Source organism: Chroicocephalus ridibundus, chromosome 7, assembly GCF_963924245.1.
Source record: "Chroicocephalus ridibundus chromosome 7, bChrRid1.1, whole genome shotgun sequence".
NCBI lineage: Eukaryota > Metazoa > Chordata > Aves > Charadriiformes > Laridae > Chroicocephalus > Chroicocephalus ridibundus.
The window spans coordinates 12,515,109-12,534,413 of NC_086290.1; the positions used below are offsets into that span (position 1 = coordinate 12,515,109).

At 41.5% G+C, this 19,305-nt stretch overlaps 1 protein-coding gene across 1 annotated transcript in view; it reads left to right on the top strand.

Moving 5' to 3' along the window:
• Nucleotides 1–19,305, top strand: part of ADCY5 (adenylate cyclase 5) — a 230,371-nt gene that overhangs the window by 149,216 nt on the left and 61,850 nt on the right. Inside the window, exons 4-7 of the mRNA XM_063340647.1 lie at nucleotides 11,794–11,905; nucleotides 12,072–12,199; nucleotides 15,841–15,999; nucleotides 17,039–17,180. Coding sequence (XP_063196717.1) covers nucleotides 11,794–11,905; nucleotides 12,072–12,199; nucleotides 15,841–15,999; nucleotides 17,039–17,180 — 541 coding nt within the window. The remainder of the gene's footprint in view (nucleotides 1–11,793; nucleotides 11,906–12,071; nucleotides 12,200–15,840; nucleotides 16,000–17,038; nucleotides 17,181–19,305) is intronic.

Consider the following 19,305-nt stretch of genomic DNA (forward strand, 5'->3'; position numbering starts at 1 on the left):
TTTTTTTTTTTTTTTTTTTTTTAATCTTCAAGCCAAATTTGGTGCTACTGTAGTGGCATAGAAAGTAAGCAGAAATCAGCTAGACTGGTTTTGCATAGGTAGAAAGAACTGACACAGTAACTTTCCTCTTCTTTTTAACGTCTGAGACTCATTACCATAATATATATTTTAAGTGGTCTCTGAGGTGGCTTTCTATGCTATAGAAAAGATCTGGTCAGACTCTATTGATTTTATTGGTATTAGCTCAGTGGTAAACTAGTAACTGTTTACAGGAACTTCATTTGGAGATGGTATTTTGCGAATATTGAGAGTAGCAAGCAAATGGCTTAGTGAAATATCTTAATGCATTAACGCAGAAATTAAATTTTCCAATGGAAAATGCAAGAGAAAAGCCATTTCTTTATACGCAGATCTATTATTCTGGTGGTGGCAATTACAGTAATTCTCTTGAAGTCAAGTTAAAATTATATGCCTGCTTCATTATGAGAAGAAACCACTGATTGCAAAAATCAGGGGAGATTCAGTGGAAAGTTAAAAAAACTTACATATGCAGTGGGCAGAGCCGACTCACCGCACTCCCGTGTATCAGGAATAGGTTTTGTGTGGATGTTCCCTGGACTCATGAGGCCAGGATTCACATTCCTGATTTGCCATGGTTTTCCCACATGACCTTGAGCCCGTTTATGTATTTTCTTTATATACCATACTGCTGTCTCTGCAAAATAGCGTGGTGGTGTTTTCCTAGCACCAATGACATTTTAACAATTGCTTAATGCCAGTTTGAAGACTTAATATGCTTAAGAAGCTAGAGATGCAATTGTCCTTTTTATTTTATAAAGACAGACATTTGAGACAGAACCAGCTAAGTAGCTGATCACGGAGTCAAATGATGAGCTGTCAAAGATTAGACTCAAGGTGTCTTGATAGCTAGTATCTTGACCAGCATAATAAAACAAAAGTGGTGTGAATGTTTTCTGATATTACAGTATATAATCTGGATGCCATAGATTTAATAACGCTTACTGTCTATGACGTAATGGACATCTGCAAAGTATTTGGAATATGAGGTATGTTAGGGGCCGAAGAGGTGCACAGAATTTAATATTCCCTGTTCAAGGATGATCTTTGCATAGAAATACTCATCTGGTGAGCTCATCTACACTGCCTTGTAAGGGGGAATGTTTTTACTGCTGATATTGATTGTACAGAATTTCATTATATTTGCATTGTTTCTCCATGGCAGCTGAAATTTTCTGTGTCATCAAAGGGAAGCAAAGGTAGATGTCAGCTCAAGTGCCATTGATCAATTGTGATGTGACAGTAAATCACATCTTAAAAAGGAAACAAAACCTTAATGTTAAATTGTAGCCCTTGTGAAGTTAGGAGAACTTTACTTGTGAGTTGGGGATATCTATTCATTACTGGTTCTTATCAGGTGAGGAATATTAATATAGTGTACAATAACCAGGTAACGAGTTCAATATCCTGCAGGATTTTTTCCTTTACATTTAATTCTGAAATTACAGCCAATCTCTCTTCTCACTGAAAACATCATGTGTTGTATTATTAAATTTATTATCAGGTTTGTTTATTAATTAATAACAAGTTGATCCCTCAGTTAATGAGCTGTACCATTTTCATTACCTTTCAGAATAACTAACGAACAATGATGTCTTCATTTTAAAGTTCCTCTCTCCTGATGTTGCATTGGTGTTTCTCAGAAAAGTAGCCATTACGAAGTGTGCATAGTTAACTTTCTCTGTGTGCTTTCCGTCCATTTCTCTTTACATCCGTGTTTCATCCGTGTCATTTTAAAAACAACTGCTCGATTACATTTAAAAATATAGAAATGAAGAGGCAGCGAGTCAACTCATGTTGACTGTTCCAAAAAGGGCAGTAAGACTCGTGTTCCTGTTCTTCAGCAGTCAGTTTTCCCAGCAAATGGCCACTTCAGTATTATTGATCTAGTAAGTTCCCAAACACAAATGGTAATTGTGTATACAGAACATCACATCACTTGCCCACTCTCAGCTTATCCATGGAACAGTCTGCGTATTTTGGTACCTACTCTTCTTGGGAAAATGAGATAACTATAGGAAAGGCATAGTTGCTTCTTAATGTTTTAAATTATGACATGCATGTACTAATGTAATGTTTTCATTATGTAGTGACTTTCCAGAGGGAAAACCCTGACTTACTGAGGTTGCAGAGTAAATAAATCACAAAAGGACAGGACACTGGGGAAACTAGTGGAGAAAGTGAGGAAGCAGTAGGGTTTGGTTGAAATAGAATTACTGCAGCTTTTTGGGTAGGGAGTACAAAAGCGTCGTTGTTTGACTGAATATCCGTGATACCAGCGAAGAACAGACTGAATGCAATTTGCACAGCTATGAAGAGCTCATTCTTTCACCATCCAAAACAAAGACCTGAGCAATATATAACAGAAAGCATCCCAAACTTGATTAAATGCAACTTATTTGATCTCTATCCCATGTGCCTGACCTGGGAAATACATGGGAAACTGTTAACTGTCTGTGCCAAAATGTATTACTTCTCTGACAACTGACTGATTGCTGGCACACAGCCTCTATGCAGCAGGTTGTGTTTTGTTTTAATACTTAAGTTCACCGTTGTTTCTCTTTCCTATTGCGCTGCTTCTATGCCTTCGGTCACTTTTGCAAGCCGTTGTATCAAAAGAGGGCAGGGAGGAATACTGCCAGACTCCTACAGCTGTGACGGTAATGGATAGTCCCTCTTGCAGGGTTCTTTTAGCTCTGTCTTCCTTCTTGTTGGTTTTTGGTAGGATTTTGTCAGAGAGATTGTTCTAATGCCAGAAAACAGACTGCAAGAATGCTCACAGCAAAAAGCGTGCCTGAAGTTTGAGAACCAGAAAATAACATGTTTTTTCCTTTTTGTTTTATATGCAGTTCTGCGTTTCAGGCTGTCATGTGGGACAGATGAATCTGAGATTTGTTTTGGTGTGGGCTGGATCCAGCTCCAGTTTGGACAGACCTGCCAGCTCTTTTGCACTGGTCAGGCAGACTCGGGTGAGTCTGGGCTTGCTTGGAGCCAAAGCAACACAGTCAGCAGTATGCATGGTTTCTTTGCACCTTTCTGCAAAGGGCCATGTATATCCTTCAATTTTGCCTTCCTAAACTTCCTTTGGAATAGATTTGGCATCTTTCTCACTTAAAAGGTTTTTCCCCTGAGCGGAACGATAGGAAAAATTTTCACATTCCCATCAGTCCCTTCTTAGATACATGAAAAAGGTCCTAAGCACCTCCTTCTTTAATAACCCAAAATCAAATTTAGGCCACTTGGATTTCTTTTTTTGTGTTCGACAGACAGCGGCATCTAATTTGGCTTGCAATGATGGAGTAAGAAAATTCCTTCCACTCATCTCAAAGACATCTATAACGTGCTCCACCTATATTTTGGCTGGTAGCCACTGCATATCTATCTTTATTTGTTTTGCCTTCCTCAAATAGTTTTTCTTCCCAAAAGGCTATTTATTACTGCTGTTTCCAGTGAAGAATCAATTTGGTTAAATATAGCCTGCTGAAATAGGAAAATCTTTTAACTCAAGATGTTTAGAGGGAGAGGGTAGCAAGTTTTTCATGTTTAAAATAAAGAATGAGTACTGATGCTGCCTTGCTATAACTGAGTTCCCGTAACTGGGGTTGCTACTCATGCTTGTAAACTGCAAACCTAGGAAGGTCATGGAAAAACTTTTCCCTGTATGACTGGTGCAGTCTTCCCCTTCTGGTTGATGATCTCAGGAACTTAATTTCTTCTCATTTCTTGCGTTGACAGTGAAGGACAGACCATAGGCATCGAGGTGAGGAGCAGTGACCATGATGGAAAGTCTGTTGCCATTTTTCTCAGCAGCTCTTGAGTGCCAGCAGGGTCAGACACTCTCAGCGGGGTGCTCCCAGGAGCACATCGCTAACGCAGACGGAGCCGCAACCGCAAATGCTGAGAGCTTGTGCTGGAGATGCGCATCTCCCAGCTGAGTCCCCCAGGCAGTTCTGACCTCTGGTAGCACTCATTTGAGAGCAAATATGGGAAAATCAAGTAAAGGCAGGGTTCTGCAGTTTATATCTGTGCAATGAGCCTTGCTGCCGTCATGCAGTGGCACTGCGGATGGCAGTCTGCACGTTGCCACCAGTGTCTCCAAGAGCCATCTGGTCTCCTGCTTCTTTGTCAGTTTTTACTCTGTCCCCAGTTTTAGTTGGTATGGTCTTGCAGAGTGAACTTACGGGGTTCACTGGTAAACTATGGTAAAATATGGGATGTAGGTTTGGTTTATGTTTTTGGCTACTTTGGAATAGGGACAGGAGACTATTTGCCTTTTGCTGTAAAAAAAAAGGTAAAAAGGCTCACAATTTTCTGGGCTTTTGGTTTTGTAGGGTTTTTGTGTGTATATCCTCCTGTTTTGTGTTATTTTCTCTCTCTCTCTGAAGTATTGCTTTGCTTATCACAGCATTTGTGTACATACGGGCCTTCTCACTCTCTTGAGCAAGTGGGAGCCAGCATGGCTGATCTTAAGATGGAGCACTGTCATGGTGCACGATGGCGTCCCGCTTCCCAAGAGGGAGCCGTGACAGCTGATGTGTCACAGAAGTGCTAGGGCTCATTTGAAACTGTAGGTGATTTCCATTAGTAAACGGATCTTCTCTGAAATTACCATATAAGTTTAGGAAAGAGAGCGTATCTTTTTACTGTTGGGGTTTTTTTTCCATGACTGTAGGAAAAGGAAATATTTTAACCTCTGCTCTGTCTGATGCCCTGCTGTTCTGGAGAATGTTTTTCGTATCGCTAAGGCTAAGACCTTAGCCTGTCACACAGACATCCCTAGAGAGCAAGGCTGACGTGCTGTTGAGACCTGAGTTAGTCTGGAAGTAGCTTGCAGCTTTTGCTGGACCAGTCAGTGGGCTGTCACTCAGCATGATGATCCCACTTCACCCTCCTTAGGTGTGCTTTGCTGCCCTTGCTCACATTTGTGCTGCTTTACCTGGGCATGCTGCCTGACCGCGGTCACTGTGCCACTGCTGTGAACTTGTCCTCAGCTTGTTTTGGTTTGTCCTTTTGTTGTTGCTGCTATTAAATCCAGGAGGGAATGAGCATTATGAGACGTTCTCACTTAGTGTTTCTGAAAGCTGAAATCCTTTTTGTGCATAGGATGGGTAGAAGAGAGCACGCAGAGGACCTCCTTGTTATCCCATCCCCAAGTGGCTACAGCTAGGAAAAAGAGACTAGGTGTATCTTGATGCCATGTCTATTTTAGGAACTTCTAGATGAACTTAATACAGTGTTTATGCCACTGGAGCTGGAAAATAATTTCTGAGCTTACAGTGCTGGTGGGGAACTGGCTTTTAAACAGATGTCCAAGTGCGAAAATTGACTCATTTACCGAACTGCTCAAGAGATGCTCACACCTTGGAGAAACTCAAAAGACGTCTGAGCATGGTCTTGGGTAACCAGCTCTAGGTGGCCCTGCTTGAGCAGGGGGGTTGGACCCGATGACCTCCAGAGGTCCCTTCCTCAACCTCAACCATTCTGTGATTTTGTGAAAGCCTAGTTTGGTGTTGAGAGCTCAACCCAGCCCTTCAACTGAGAGTTTTGTCATCTTCATCCCAGTCCATCCTTCTTCTTTCTTCTTCCTTGTTCATAGCATGACTTAATGACGTGCAACACCAATAGCAGTGGATGGTGTTGTAAAATAACAGTAGGGCCCTGAGACACTGTCCTCACCAATTAGCTTAGTGAATTCACTAACAAGGGCAGACTGTGTCTACAGCAAGTGGCTTTCTCTTGTTACACCTTTGCTCATGAATGCAAATTAATAAGCTTGCATTTAGTGAACAATCATTATTTTCTTATGGTACATTAACTTTTTCTTCTCTTGTAGGTAACGTTCATTGCAGTAAAATGCCATGGCTTTGATTCACATGCAGTCAGATGCACTTTGCTGTTTTTATAAGCCATTGAAGCTCACCGAGTCTGGGGTTTTGTTCTGTTTCCCATGCAGTGCCTGTGGTGTTCGGTTTCCAGTAACACATGGTGTTTATATTCATGACTGGCATTACCGTTGTGATGGTGATAGGGTTTGTGTTTTTTGCCTTGCTTGATTTATGTTGTGGCTGGCGTGCATGGCATGCACATGTCTCAAAATAGAACACAACTGGTTTTTTGTTTTTACATTAGAAGCACTGATGATTTAATTTAGTGTTTTGAATAACCCTGCATTTGCAGGGAAACCTGGCTGTGTCGTGTCCCTCCTTTGATAACTCTATTAGCTTCAGACATTTAAGACTGCACTTCAAAATCTTTCTCTGTAGGTGTGTGTGGTTTTTAAATGTCTCATGTGGGCTTCCTGCTTCCCACCTTGTCCTTACCTCTTCCTACTCCTTACGTTGTTCTTTGCTTTCTGCCAAGATCTCTTCCCTTCACGAATTCTTGCTAAGAACCTTCTCCTTTAGCATGCTCTGATGCTTCTGCCTCAGGGTATGTTAGCAGTGTAGTCACATCAAGGATCACCTGAATTACAGGAGCTGGTTTTAAATAACCTGCAATGGTAGGGCCCAAGGTGTAGCGGGATGGGCCTGAGCCCGGACAGTGAGAGCAGCCCAAGGTGGGCACCTCACACTGCTGATCTCTGGGGCGTTGCTCTGAGGCTGGTACCCGAGCTGCCTGTCTGTGTTTCCCTTAAGTATTCTGTGAATGCATTACAGACTGAAAAATGGGAAAACTTGAGCCTCAGTACTTGTGGAATTTTCTCTTCTTGGCTCTGTATCTTAGCTGAGGCTCCTCTCTCCATTTCACCTCACTCTGCCTTTGCAGCTGTGCGAAGCACTTTGCAAAAAGCATCTAGACATCCTTCTCAAGGAGATCTCGCAGTCTAGAGTGGCCGTGGTGGTTTTGATACAGGCCAAGCTCAGGCAGAGGCTGACATCCCAGTGTGTGCCCAGCCTGCCCAGTCCTGCTTGGAATCAGCAAGAGCCAGCGGCACAGGGATATTCCGGTCCGTGTATTCTCCTTTCCTGTTCCCCTGCCCGGGGCTCGGGCAAAAGCAGGCAGGTATAAGGCTGGTCCCTAAGCAGAGGGTAGGATGGCAGCATCTGGAAGCTCCTCAAGTTTCTTTTCATATTTCTTCCCTGTCAGCGTCATGAGCCACATAGGGCAACAGGCACAAAACCGAGCTTGCCTTGTACAGCTATGAAATCTTGAGCCAGTCCTTGCTGGAAATAGGAGCTGAAATAGGAGATTAGGAAAGTATTCACCTCTACCCTATAACACAATTTGTGGTACTTTTCAACCAAAATTAAACAGAAATAATTCTTAAAAAGCCTTATAAAATGAATGATAATTCCCTTTTTCTTGTCTGTCTTTCCCAGAAATCAGACATTTTTTTGTCTTTTTTGAGGTCATACCCTGGTTACTGCTGGACAAAACCCAATCAGATGGTAAATCTGAAGGCAGTGACGGAGTGGAAAATATATCAAGAGCTCTGAAGCCATTACAACATTTTAATTACATGATAAACTGGTTTTTCCACAAAGCAGTAGCCTTCCAGATGAAGGGACTGGGACCCAGAGCTGATAATAGTTTCTAATGCCCATGTTGCAGATTGTGTGGTCAATCCCTTCCAGTCAGCTTCATCTAATAGTACTTCTAAACCACTGCCTTACTTATCTCACGATATTTTATAGCTATAATAATGATTTCATTTGACCTTTTGTTGACCACTGTCATTTACCCCACATTTTGGCACAAGTGTGGCCTATTACTGGCATTGTGCTCCCACCAGCAAGGAAATGCCTTGTCCTCTGAAAACTGAGAAATAGTTGGCTTGAGTTGTGCCCTTGATCGCGATCATCTATCACCATCATCCTTTAATAAAATCTTTTCATTGCCAAGAGTGGTCTCACATGAAAGACTGAAGTGTGGATTGAGGCTCTAAGGGTAATGGGGAAGTTGTGTGTTTAAACTCTAAGGCTCCTGGTCTGGATAAGATGCACTGGTAGGACTGGGACATGTCCCTGCAACCTCACTGTGCGCGTGTTGTGTGTGCAAGGAGATATAGGAGTCTTCATTTTTAAAGAAAAGCTCTCACTAAACACAGGATCATGTGCTGTTCCCTAATGGCTATTTTAAGAGAAATCTGCTTTTTTTCCTAGTTGCTTCTGGGCTGTTTGGTATTTTACAGGGAGAAGGCTGAATTTAAAGGTTACTGGGGCTAATCACAAAAGGAACAGAAGCGGCATGGCACAGCACCACATACACAGGTGCCCATTCCTCCCTTGTGGGTCATTAGCAGGGTTGGGAGCGATAAACCTGGTTGTTGTCTCTGCTGCGGGAGCGTGTGGAGGGAACAAATTAGGCAGGAGTAAAATGTGATTTAGTAGCTTTCAGAGCTCTCTGTTGAGAGCAGAGGACAGAGACGCTTCAGGCTGGGTTTCTGTTTTCAAGGGCTGTTTTCTCTGACAGTTGTGTGCTGTTCTTTCTCCAGTCTCCTGCCACAAATGTGTCTTTCCCCTCTCTGTCTTCAGTTCCCAGATCACTGCTCCGTCCTCTTGCCACCTCCCACGTGGTCCTTTCCATACCCTGATGAGGTTTTCCATTCCCTGGAGCCCGTGTGTCCCAGACAGTGTCTTCTGATAGCTCAGTGGCATAGCTTTTTGGCAGCAGAGCAGGTCACACAGCTGTCTCAAGCCCGTAATTGAATATGCTCAGGTGCTGCAACAGGTCCATGTGTTACTTGCATAGATGACATGCAAGAGGGGCAAAGGGATGGACCATGCAAATAGATAACATTCTAGCATTTATAACATTTGTGCAAAGGACTTAACATGTAACCAATTCTGAGTAGATTTTCATATAAAAGAGCAAAAGGCATGTGCCAGATGAAGCTCTTCCCCCTATTGCCAAGAGTCATGTCCATGTTCAAGAGTGAGAAGAGACTTAAGCATCTAAAAAAGTACTTGTAATTCATTCCTTTACTTCAGATAAAACCAAACTCTTTGACTTTGCTCTCCAAAATTATCACATTGGCTTTGTTGAAATTGCTTCATGCATCCCTGTTTCCTCAAACAAAACATTCATTCAGAGAAGCATCTCATGTAGCAAATGTTGACTTCCTAAAAGGGGCATCAGTGTTAACTATCCGATATTGCTACTGGCTCAAGTGCAGAATGCATTTCTAAGTCTTATTGTGCAACCTTTCCAGGTTTTATTCTCATGATAAACCCATTTGTAGTTGCTTAGAATTGTAGTTTTCTAGAACTCAGCCAGAGCTGTCTGTGGAGCTGCAACCATGCTGTCCTCAGAAGTGCAAGACAAGGATCAAAATGAAGGAGATAGATAGCGGCTGAATTTGAACAAAGAGCACCCATAGAAGGTTACAAGTTTGAGAAAATGTTGTAATCAAGTACCTTCAATTTGAAAAGGCCTAAATCTGTGCATAGGTTGGCTCCATAGGTCTCTGCTGATTACTTCATTTGCCCAGTTGAAAATATTATCACAGTTTAACTTCTAGGAATGTCTGATCCGTTTATCTGGCATGACAGTAATGGGGAAAGGAGGGAGCGACCTTCAGTCGCTTATCGGTGTTCATAGTACGCTACACTAGCACTGATTTCCTGAATCAGGCACGAGGAGGCAGCTCAGGGCACCCCTGTGTAGTATTTTCAGATACAATCGTTGCTGTCTGAATGTCAGAGTAGCAATTGCTCTGTACTCCTCCTGTTACAGCACACGGCTGTTACAACACACATACAAGCAAAGCGTGTGAACGTGTCCACAAGTGCGGAATTTGCAATTTGCCCCATGCTGGAAGAGGAGCATGCTTGCAACAAGATACATTTTGTTACTGCCACAAAAATGGGAGACATTTCCTATTTGTACATTGCATATTAAAGCATACTTAAGTTGCTCGGGCAGTAATACAGATAACTCTAAGATTTCAGTTGGTTTCAACTGTATTTCTTTGTGAAGTTTACTTTTATTTGTAAATATGTGAAATCTTGATTTATTTTTTGTGTATTTTCTCAAGTGTTTAAAAAATGGCAAAGTATGTTTTGATTCAGACATCCCTGGATTCCTCTCTTGCTTTTTTCTTGTACATTTTAGTTTCAGTCTGACTAACAGAGAAATATTTAATGCAATATGTTTGGTTGATGATTTATTGGAGTTGAAATGTAGAAGGAAAATACGAAAAGCGTGACAGAATCAAAATGTGTTTCAGGATTTTTACAAAAAAATGCTTGTGAAAATATTTTTGTTGCCTTTGCTTTTTGTCTGAAGACATTGCAGGGAATTCCAACTGAAAACGTAGCCTCTGCAATTTGCTTAAAACATTTTGGAGTTTTATTTTAGAAAGAACAATTCCAAAGTGCTTGTTATTTACACTTTTAATTTCTCTTCCTATTCAAGTACAGCTTGATGCAATAATCAACTTCAAAGAAGAAACCAACCACTTGATAAATGTTCCAGTGTACAAGTATAACTTATGAATTTTAAATTTATATAAATGTGTGTGCATATATACATTTTAGACCTATATAGACATAGTCTGGTGCTTGTTTTACTGAATAGTTTTTAGTTTAGCATAATGGCTGTGTTTGGTTGCAAATCAATATTTTCAATGTTGTCGTTATCAATGAGACAGAATCTTTTTCCAGTTTTTTAAAAAAAACAAATTTTTGCAGTACAACATTAAAATTGATTAATCGAAAGAATCATTATCAATACTTGTGATTCATATAATCGGGCTTTCAAAACAGTCCACGCTGCTTTCAGAGGGCTTTCCCGCTCCGTCCTGGGCGGATGGGAGCGATTCGGTGTCCCTGTTGCAATAGCAGGGGTTTGCCTCAGTTGGCAGGGGCTGTGCGCTTCTCCTTGGGCAGAAAGTTGAGCGATGCCTGCTTGCAGCCTTCCTGAGAGGAGCTCCTGAGCACTCTACGTCTATATTTTTATAGTGTTTCAGGGGCTAAGCCAGCTGGAAGGTGTGGTACAAATGGGAGGTTTTATTACCGTAGCTGTTTAGAAGCTGAGGGGAAAAGAAAAAAAAGCAACGAGTGAGAGGCTTGTACAGCTGAGAGATGAGTAGAGTGGAGTACATCAATGTAGATTTCCTTCTCCAGAGAATGTAAAGTATAAAAGCCCAACGGTAGGTCTTCACTAGGACAGCCGAGTGTGTTAGGGCATGACCAGCCAGCCCTGCGGCGCCCAAGCCTTCGCCCCGCCAACACGCCGTGCCCTCACGCCTGGCTTTGTGCATTTCTAACACTGCAGGAGTGTGTCTGCCAGGGACACGGTAAAGGGCAGGGGTTTTCTGAAGCGGAGTTAAGACACGGGTGATGTTATTGAGCTGAGAGGTTGAGGAATGTGAGCAAAACGGGTAAGCGTTGACTTTATAGCTGAGCTAATCTGGTCATTGTGTAGGAGTGCCTTGTTGTTAATGATGGCTGATAGTATTATCTTGCCACAACAAACTCCCAGCATACTGTAAATTTTCTGGACGTGGGGCAGGGGTTGGGGAATGAAAGGCTTGTGGGGGTTTTTTACGCTTTCTAATCTCTGGAGGGTTTGAGGCTGTGCCCTACAGGGCTTTTTATGTGTGATAGAGGCTGTAGCATAAGGTGGCATTAGGGGTGCTTATCTCCTTGCTGCTATAGGGCTGGGACACCTCTACATGTCTCCCCATCCCTGGACTTCTACCCCAGAATTTACACAAATATCAGCAACAAATTTTGTGGTGCTTTTATATTTTTTTTTCTCTTTTTTCCCAAGCATCCTCTTTGCAGACATAGAGGGTTTCACAAGTCTGGCCTCCCAGTGCACAGCTCAGGAGCTGGTCATGACGCTGAACGAGCTCTTTGCCAGATTTGATAAGCTAGCAGCGGTAAGTTTTCTATTATAATTCTGATATATTTTTTTTCCTATTGCAAGAATGACATACTGTGCTTGTTCACTGGATTTCTGTAAATATTCACTGCCCTAAAAGGCAAGCTATTGCAAGCATGAATATAAGCTGAATACTTCTCTCTCCTTTATTATTATTATTGTAGGAGAACCACTGTTTACGTATCAAGATCCTGGGTGATTGCTATTACTGTGTGTCTGGGTTGCCAGAAGCAAGAGCTGACCATGCACACTGCTGTGTTGAAATGGGAATGGATATGATAGAGGCCATCTCGTAAGTACCATATTCCTCATGGAGAATTTCAGAACAGATAGCAAGTAGATTCTCTTTTCCCGTTAGGTGTTCCTTACGTTAGTAGCAAGGTAGCCAAACCAGGGAACTGATACCAGCGGAAAGGGAGACCAGCTGGAACAAGAAAACAAAATGCAGTAAAGGTTTGACAGCAGAGGGACAGACACTTGAGTCCATTACAGCCACGTGGATATCAGAGCTCAATCTCCTGATGAGAAAGGCAAAGGTTACTCTAATTACTGGAAGTCTCATTCCCAAAGGAAGATTCCAGTGAATTACAGAAATGTGAAATCAGTGGATTAATAACAGCTTTATTAAATTTCAGTCACTCTTCATTTATCTGTTTTTAAACCAGCTTTTTACTCACCTTACAATTCCTCTTCTAAGGTCTATCTTGTCTAGTTTAACTAATCCTTCTCCATGTGTCCCTCTGCCAAAAAGGTCAGATTCAAGGCTTTCTTACTTTAGTTAAATTAATTATTGAAGAAAACCATAAAGTTAGTGTGGCACAGACTGGGACAGATCCATGGTGCTTTTTCCTTTATTTCCACTTCCCCATCTTTTTCTTTTAAAATCAGTTCTGAAGCTTTGCCTGCTCCTGACGTCAGACTAGCAATCCTGTGTTTGTCCAGACCATTCCTGTCTTTAGAGGGTAACAAATATGAGACCCATATCTAGTTATATTACTTGGAGGATTTTAGATAATGTTGAATATTGTTTGCATTGGACATGAGCTTTCACAGGCCCATTCTCTCAGAATTCAGGGAGTGAAGATTTATTTGGTCATCTTGAGTGTATGCAAGTTCAGGCGTAAAGTTCAGTCAGTTTTGGATGATAACTGAGCTGACCTTAATATCAACACCATCCCTGCTGCACAGAGACTCTGCTTCTTTTTCTGTTCTCTTCTAGTTTTTTATTTTGTAAAAGCATCTTCCAGTGGTACCAAGAGAGGTGGATGATCTCTGTGCAGTTCTCCTCTCATTCCATTCATTAAATTGATGGAGTTTCCACTTCATCTTTATAAAAACTAGAGCTACCTATTTGCTGAGCTTGATACAGTACATCCTTACCATTTGAATTTCTGCAAGGACATGAATACACATCCACACTTTTCAGCCTCATTTCCCTAACATGGACGCAGAGTTTGAAAAGCAGTGTTTTCACCCAGGAGACCCCATTCAAAGAGCAGTACGCAGCAGCGTTCCCTTGCTTTGTACAGAGTGTACACTGTCAGGACTTCCTACCTTTGTTTTTCTGGTTTTAAACTCTGTTGCTTTGCATCAGTCTCCTTTTGGGGTTTGTATGCAAAACGCAAAATAAAAGGAGTTGCAAGTAACTAGTTTTCAGTAGCCCTTGAAAGGATGCTGTTTCTTCCATGTGAAGTACAATTAAGTGGCAGGTGACAAAGAGTCTTGTCAAACATGCGAAGCAGCAATTCTTAGCTACCAGTCCTACAAAGAAGGTACTGTGTACATTGCCCAGAAAAGTCTCGCTTTCTGCAGTAGTTGACCTGATGAAATCCAGAGACCTTAACACATTGCTGTGTAATCCCCCATAAGGCTGAGTAACACCAGGATGTCTAGACTTCATTGATTAACTGCAACCCACCTTACCCTGAAATAAACATGGAGCTGAAGTGCACTCAGTGTTTGTTTACAAATAGCTCTTCAGCAGCCTTTAAAACTTGTTTCCCACTTGATGTATGATGAATGCATTTAACAGCCTTATCTGTTAATAAGTCTGGAAGGTGACTCTGTTCTCACTACCCCTGCTTCTCCCCCCCACCTCTTCCTCCCCTAAGGATCAACATAAGAGGTTTCACAATTAAGGTAACCAATAGCTGCTGAACATTTGATTGCAAGCAACAAATAGCTACTGAACCTTTGATTGCAGGCTTCACCAACACTGGGCCCTGCCCGTAGGCTGATTTCATCTGTGCACAGTAACAGCAGGGAGTGTTACCCCAGATCAGAAAGATAGAATTATATTTACTGTAATGCTGGTATAAATTAACTAAAAAAAAAAAAAAAGGAAGGTAATAAAGGATATTTCATTTGTCCATAACGTATTAACGAAACTCATTTGTTGCTGCAAAGACTGCAGAAAGTCACCTTCTCATCAACGACTCTACTGGGAGAAGTTCCCTGGTCTTGTGTCAGTACTGTGGCTTGGCAGAGGGTGCAGTGGGGTTTGTAGCACTCGTGCAGCATGTCCTCCCTCCCTCCCCAGTGCTGTACCCACACTGCAGCTGCTGTTGTCCTTGCAAGGGTTATGGCTGCAGCTGCATTTTCATTACCCCAGTTCCTGTTGCCTTCCCAAGTGTTGCGGTTGGAGCTTTTTCAGTTCGTAAGCGTGTCTTTCAGTTCGTAACCTATATGCAGCTTCCCTTCCCTGCTAGAGAATCTCTGCTGCTTGTTAATAAAAATAATGAACATCACTTCAGTGAGTACATAGTGAAATATAAGATGGGGATTGTAAGGAAAAAGGAACTGTAAAAGGGTAGGAGCTGTTTCAACAAGAAGTCATCTCGGATAGTCTTTTAAGGGGCATGTTACACTCTGAGGAGCGAACTAGAGTCCAGAATTGGTCTATCTTTAATCATTCATTTTCATTAATAACTAAAGCATAAATATTAGATCTGTGTTGATGTTAGGAAGTTGGGAGGACTTACCTGTCCAGGGGATGTTATCTGGAAAGGACTAGATGAACCTGAAAACCAAAGAGATTGAAATCTGATAAAGTACAATTTCATGCTGCACGGAACTAACAATTGTTTTGCACAATATAGGTGAATTTACTTGTGAAACAGGGACATTCTGGGAATGATGTGATCAGCAATAATGAGAAGCAGAGTTGTTCTGATGGCCTCATCAAGACTTTCCCCTACCCACATTCCTAAATATATTTTCCATGTGAACAGCTCTTGAAGTTAACTTTTGCCCTAAAATGGCAAAACCCACAAAGTATTCCAGCAGTCATTTTGGGAGTAAGCAGAGCATCCAAAACCTCATTAAAATCAGAGCTTGAGTATTTGTAGCTGCCTGTTTGGAGTGACTGCAATAGATGTGGTTCTCTGGTTTTGCTGGTCTCACTACAGCTGTAAGCCCCGTTCAAGCTTTCCAACTGCAGTGGGGTATTTCACACACATCTCATATTTCATCTGTGGAAGAGTTGAAGCTTGGTGGCATACAGACAAATTAAGATCTCTGAAATCATTTCCTTTTTCTCTTTGCAACATGCTATTACTCTTAATGAGGCTGAGTGCTGGCAGGTTATGTCCAGCTTTGGTATGGAAATTGGAGACCAGCACTTTATTCCTTTTACTGCCCAAAGATTTTTTTTTTTTACGAGTTCTCAACTTGACCATGAGTTCAGAGTACATGGATTTATTCCAAGGGCTCCCCTTTCTAATTCATACTCTGCTTGGCCAGCCAGGCCATGCAAGAGCAGTACAGCTCGTCTGGTTTTGGTTTGTTGTCCTGTTGATGTGGATGAGCAGCACCATGTGTATGCATGAATAATCTATGCATCATCATGGATTTTTGTGTTCTGGGTGCAAGTTTCTGCCGCCAACTGCAACCATGCAGTTCTTAGTGATGTCCTTATCTCCCATCTCTTTTCAGATTAGTCCGGGAGGTGACAGGAGTAAATGTCAACATGAGGGTTGGAATCCACAGCGGGAGAGTTCACTGCGGGGTCTTGGGCCTTAGGAAGTGGCAGTTTGATGTGTGGTCCAACGACGTTACGTTAGCCAACCACATGGAAGCAGGGGGCAAAGCTGGGTAAGTTGCTTCATCAAAGCTGTCATGTTAATCCGTGTATTGTTTTGTGTCTGACGTGTTACAGTAAGGTGTGAAAATGGGGGACAGAGGTTCAGAGAGTCTGTATGTCTGCTGTAAAATGATCTATGGGTGTAGTGTTTTAAGCATATACAAATATTACCAAGGTTATTCTGTTCCATGTCTACATGTCCTTGGTTACAGAAAGTCTACAAAATCTCAAGATGGGCCGATCCTTCTGTGGTAAGAACTGAATTCCTTCTCTGTGAAACAAAGTTGATAGATTCAACAGAAACGAGCAGGTCTGTGTGAACCCTAGCAGAGCTGGCCATAGTTACAAAGAGATGTGACTGTATGTTAACAGTGTTTGCTGAAGAGCATCCCAGCAATCGCTGGATATTGTATGAAGCATTGTTTCAGACCAGTCTTTTGTTTTGAAACATTCCTGTGAGAGAGCAGAATAGGTTCTTGTTTCACCACTGTATGGACCAACTGAAGACTGAGTTGCTGCCAAGTTGACTGTGAGATAATTTTCCTACGTGCCTTTCCTTCTTTTCTCTGCTCTGGAAGAAAGCATAAGACTATGGTACTTGAGAGGATACCTCTACAAGGCAGTCTTGTACCACAGTGATTAATGCGATACAGAAAAAAAGATACATGCTACAGTATATATTACATGTGTCTGCTGAGTAGACACATCCTTGTGAAGGGCCTGTGTTTGCCAAAATTATATATTTGCTGTGTGTTAGAGCAAAGTGAATAAAAGAGTGAGTGCTTTATATATAAGGAGGTGTTTATAAATGGATACGTAAGATGCTTAATGTGAACACCTCTCTCTTTAAGAAGATACCTTCTGGCCTGCTTCCTTTAAAACAGGTGAAACTCCCATACTACATATGTAAGAGTCGTGGCATGGCTATATAAATTGGGGTTTATTGTTTGTTTGTTCCAGTACACAGAACCTGTCACTGGCAGGAACTGACCTTTTAGGTGGTAACTTCTCAGAGCCTACAAAACTGTCTTGTCTTTTGTCTCATTCAAGGCGCATCCACATAACAAAAGCAACCCTGAACTATCTCAATGGAGACTATGAGGTGGAGCTGGGCTTTGGAGGGGAACGCAACGCTTATCTGAAAGAGCACAGTATTGAGACCTTCTTGATTGTACGGTGCAGCCAGAAACGGGTAAGACCAAACTAACTAATGCTGGTTTTCAATACTTTTAATAACTAGATGGTCTCCAACACACCAAAGTGGAGTGAACACCAGCCTTTATAGATGAGTGAGGTAACTACCTAACCTTCAGTGACAAAAATTCCTGTTTCATTCACCTCTTCCTGAACTTTTGCATCCATATAGGGAGTGTAGCCACCTTCTGCATAAGGTTTCTGCACCAAGTACTTTCTAGTTCTATCCAAGAAGCTGTCCTGACTTGTTTTCAAAATAATTTTGAAGAATGTTGTTAATATAGATATGTATTTTTTTCAATTGAATTTGATACTTGTACAAGTTCTTAAAGCAATAGATTAAAACTGCAAAGATCTCTTCTCTGTCAGATTACGGATGGAGGTGGTTTTGTCCACCTGCTCACCATATTGCCATGAACATAAAGATTAGAGCAGTTCTTATCATCACTTTTCAGCCTCTGTTTCTGAAGATGGGGAAATCTGGCCCACTGTAATGATGGATGATCACTGTGACAGTGGGATGAGATCATACCTATTGCTGTGACATGGGTCAGGCTGCACAAAATAAGGCTATTAGGGCATTACTGAATTTAACTTGAGTCAAGTCAAACTCAAGTGGACTGCAGCCAATATATCTTCTTTTTGTGACACTGCTAATAACAAAAATAGGTTGATGTTATCAGTAGTTTGTATTCTTTTAAATAATGGTAGATGGTAATACTAGAAAAGGATGTTTTTCATCATCTAGTTCAGCCTACCCAATAATATTTCTCTAAGTAATTTCTGCACTAAAGCACTACTTTGCTACTCACAGTACGGGCAAGCATATAAAGATTGGCCTGAATTGAAAATAATTTCAAATATTTCTGAATCTAAAACCAGCTAAACCTTCCCACCGCTGTAAATATGACTACCATGAGATTAAATGAATTATTGTTTGTGACATGTTCCAATAGCATGGTTGATTTGAATAACTATAACACCTATACAGGAATACTTTGCTACCATTGCCTCATTTCCTGAGAGAATGGAAGCCTCAAATCTCCTTAATGGGTATTGTGTAAAAAATCTCCCAAGAAAATCCCTTATCATCTGCTAAAGAGAAAAGCTGATGTTTTGGTTTCTATTTGCTCATAAGATAAATCTCATTACCAATTGTCAATCTTCAAAAGAGGATTAGAGCTTTCAGTGCAAGATTATTGTTTCTTGGGCATCACTGCCTGTCAGTGGGCCAGCTAAGGTTTATACCTAAACCACTTCTTCTTTGCTGTGTAGATTTAAGAACATAAACCAAAATACCCTTCTGGGTCAGGCCCCATCTCCTCTGGTGGAGAAGCTATATGGACTTCTTAAATCATGCACTCACCAAGTTGTCTGCATGTTCTTGTGGAGAACTGAAGGTTTCTCTTGAGAGAATAGGAATACCTAAGATCAGGATTCTGCTCCTTGCTGGTGTAGACAAAAAACTGAAAGAAAGAGACAAAGCACACTTGGGACTTGATTTCGTTTTTGAACACAGAGCTGTCTTTTGACTGGGAGACTGGACAGAGGCTCATGAGACGTGTGGATTCCATTCCAGACTTAGATTTTTAGGAACTTGCTTGTTTATGCCTTGATTTTCCATGGTAAGAAAAATGGGTTCCCTGGCTCTCGTTCTTTCACTGCTTTGTATGTATTTATTGCAGCTCTGTTACACAGTGTAGCCCTTAGCTGAAGTCTTTAGGCACTACCATAATGTTGCTCTAACACGCTGCATCTCAGAGTAGCTAAGAACTGGGACATGCGTATGGGCTATGTAATTACTGTGCTAAATTGAAACATAAAGAAACTGCTACCTAAGGTCACGGACATTAGTGTTTAGAGTTTGAGGGGCTCCTGGTTTGCCTATACTGCTGCAGCTTTCTTGCTCCCGTTGTGAATAGTTTAAAGTTCTTTCCCTCTTTAAAAACTCATTTTCACATAATATGAAGATCAGAAGTGAGAAAAGCTTTCTCCCATAGTCAGCTCAGTCAGTCTTGAATACTTTGCTCGATGCTAGGCAAAGTTCTAGCACTTCACTTTTCCCCTACATTTCTGCTTGATTTTAATGACCTCTTGTGATGTATTTAGCCAGGTTTTCAATT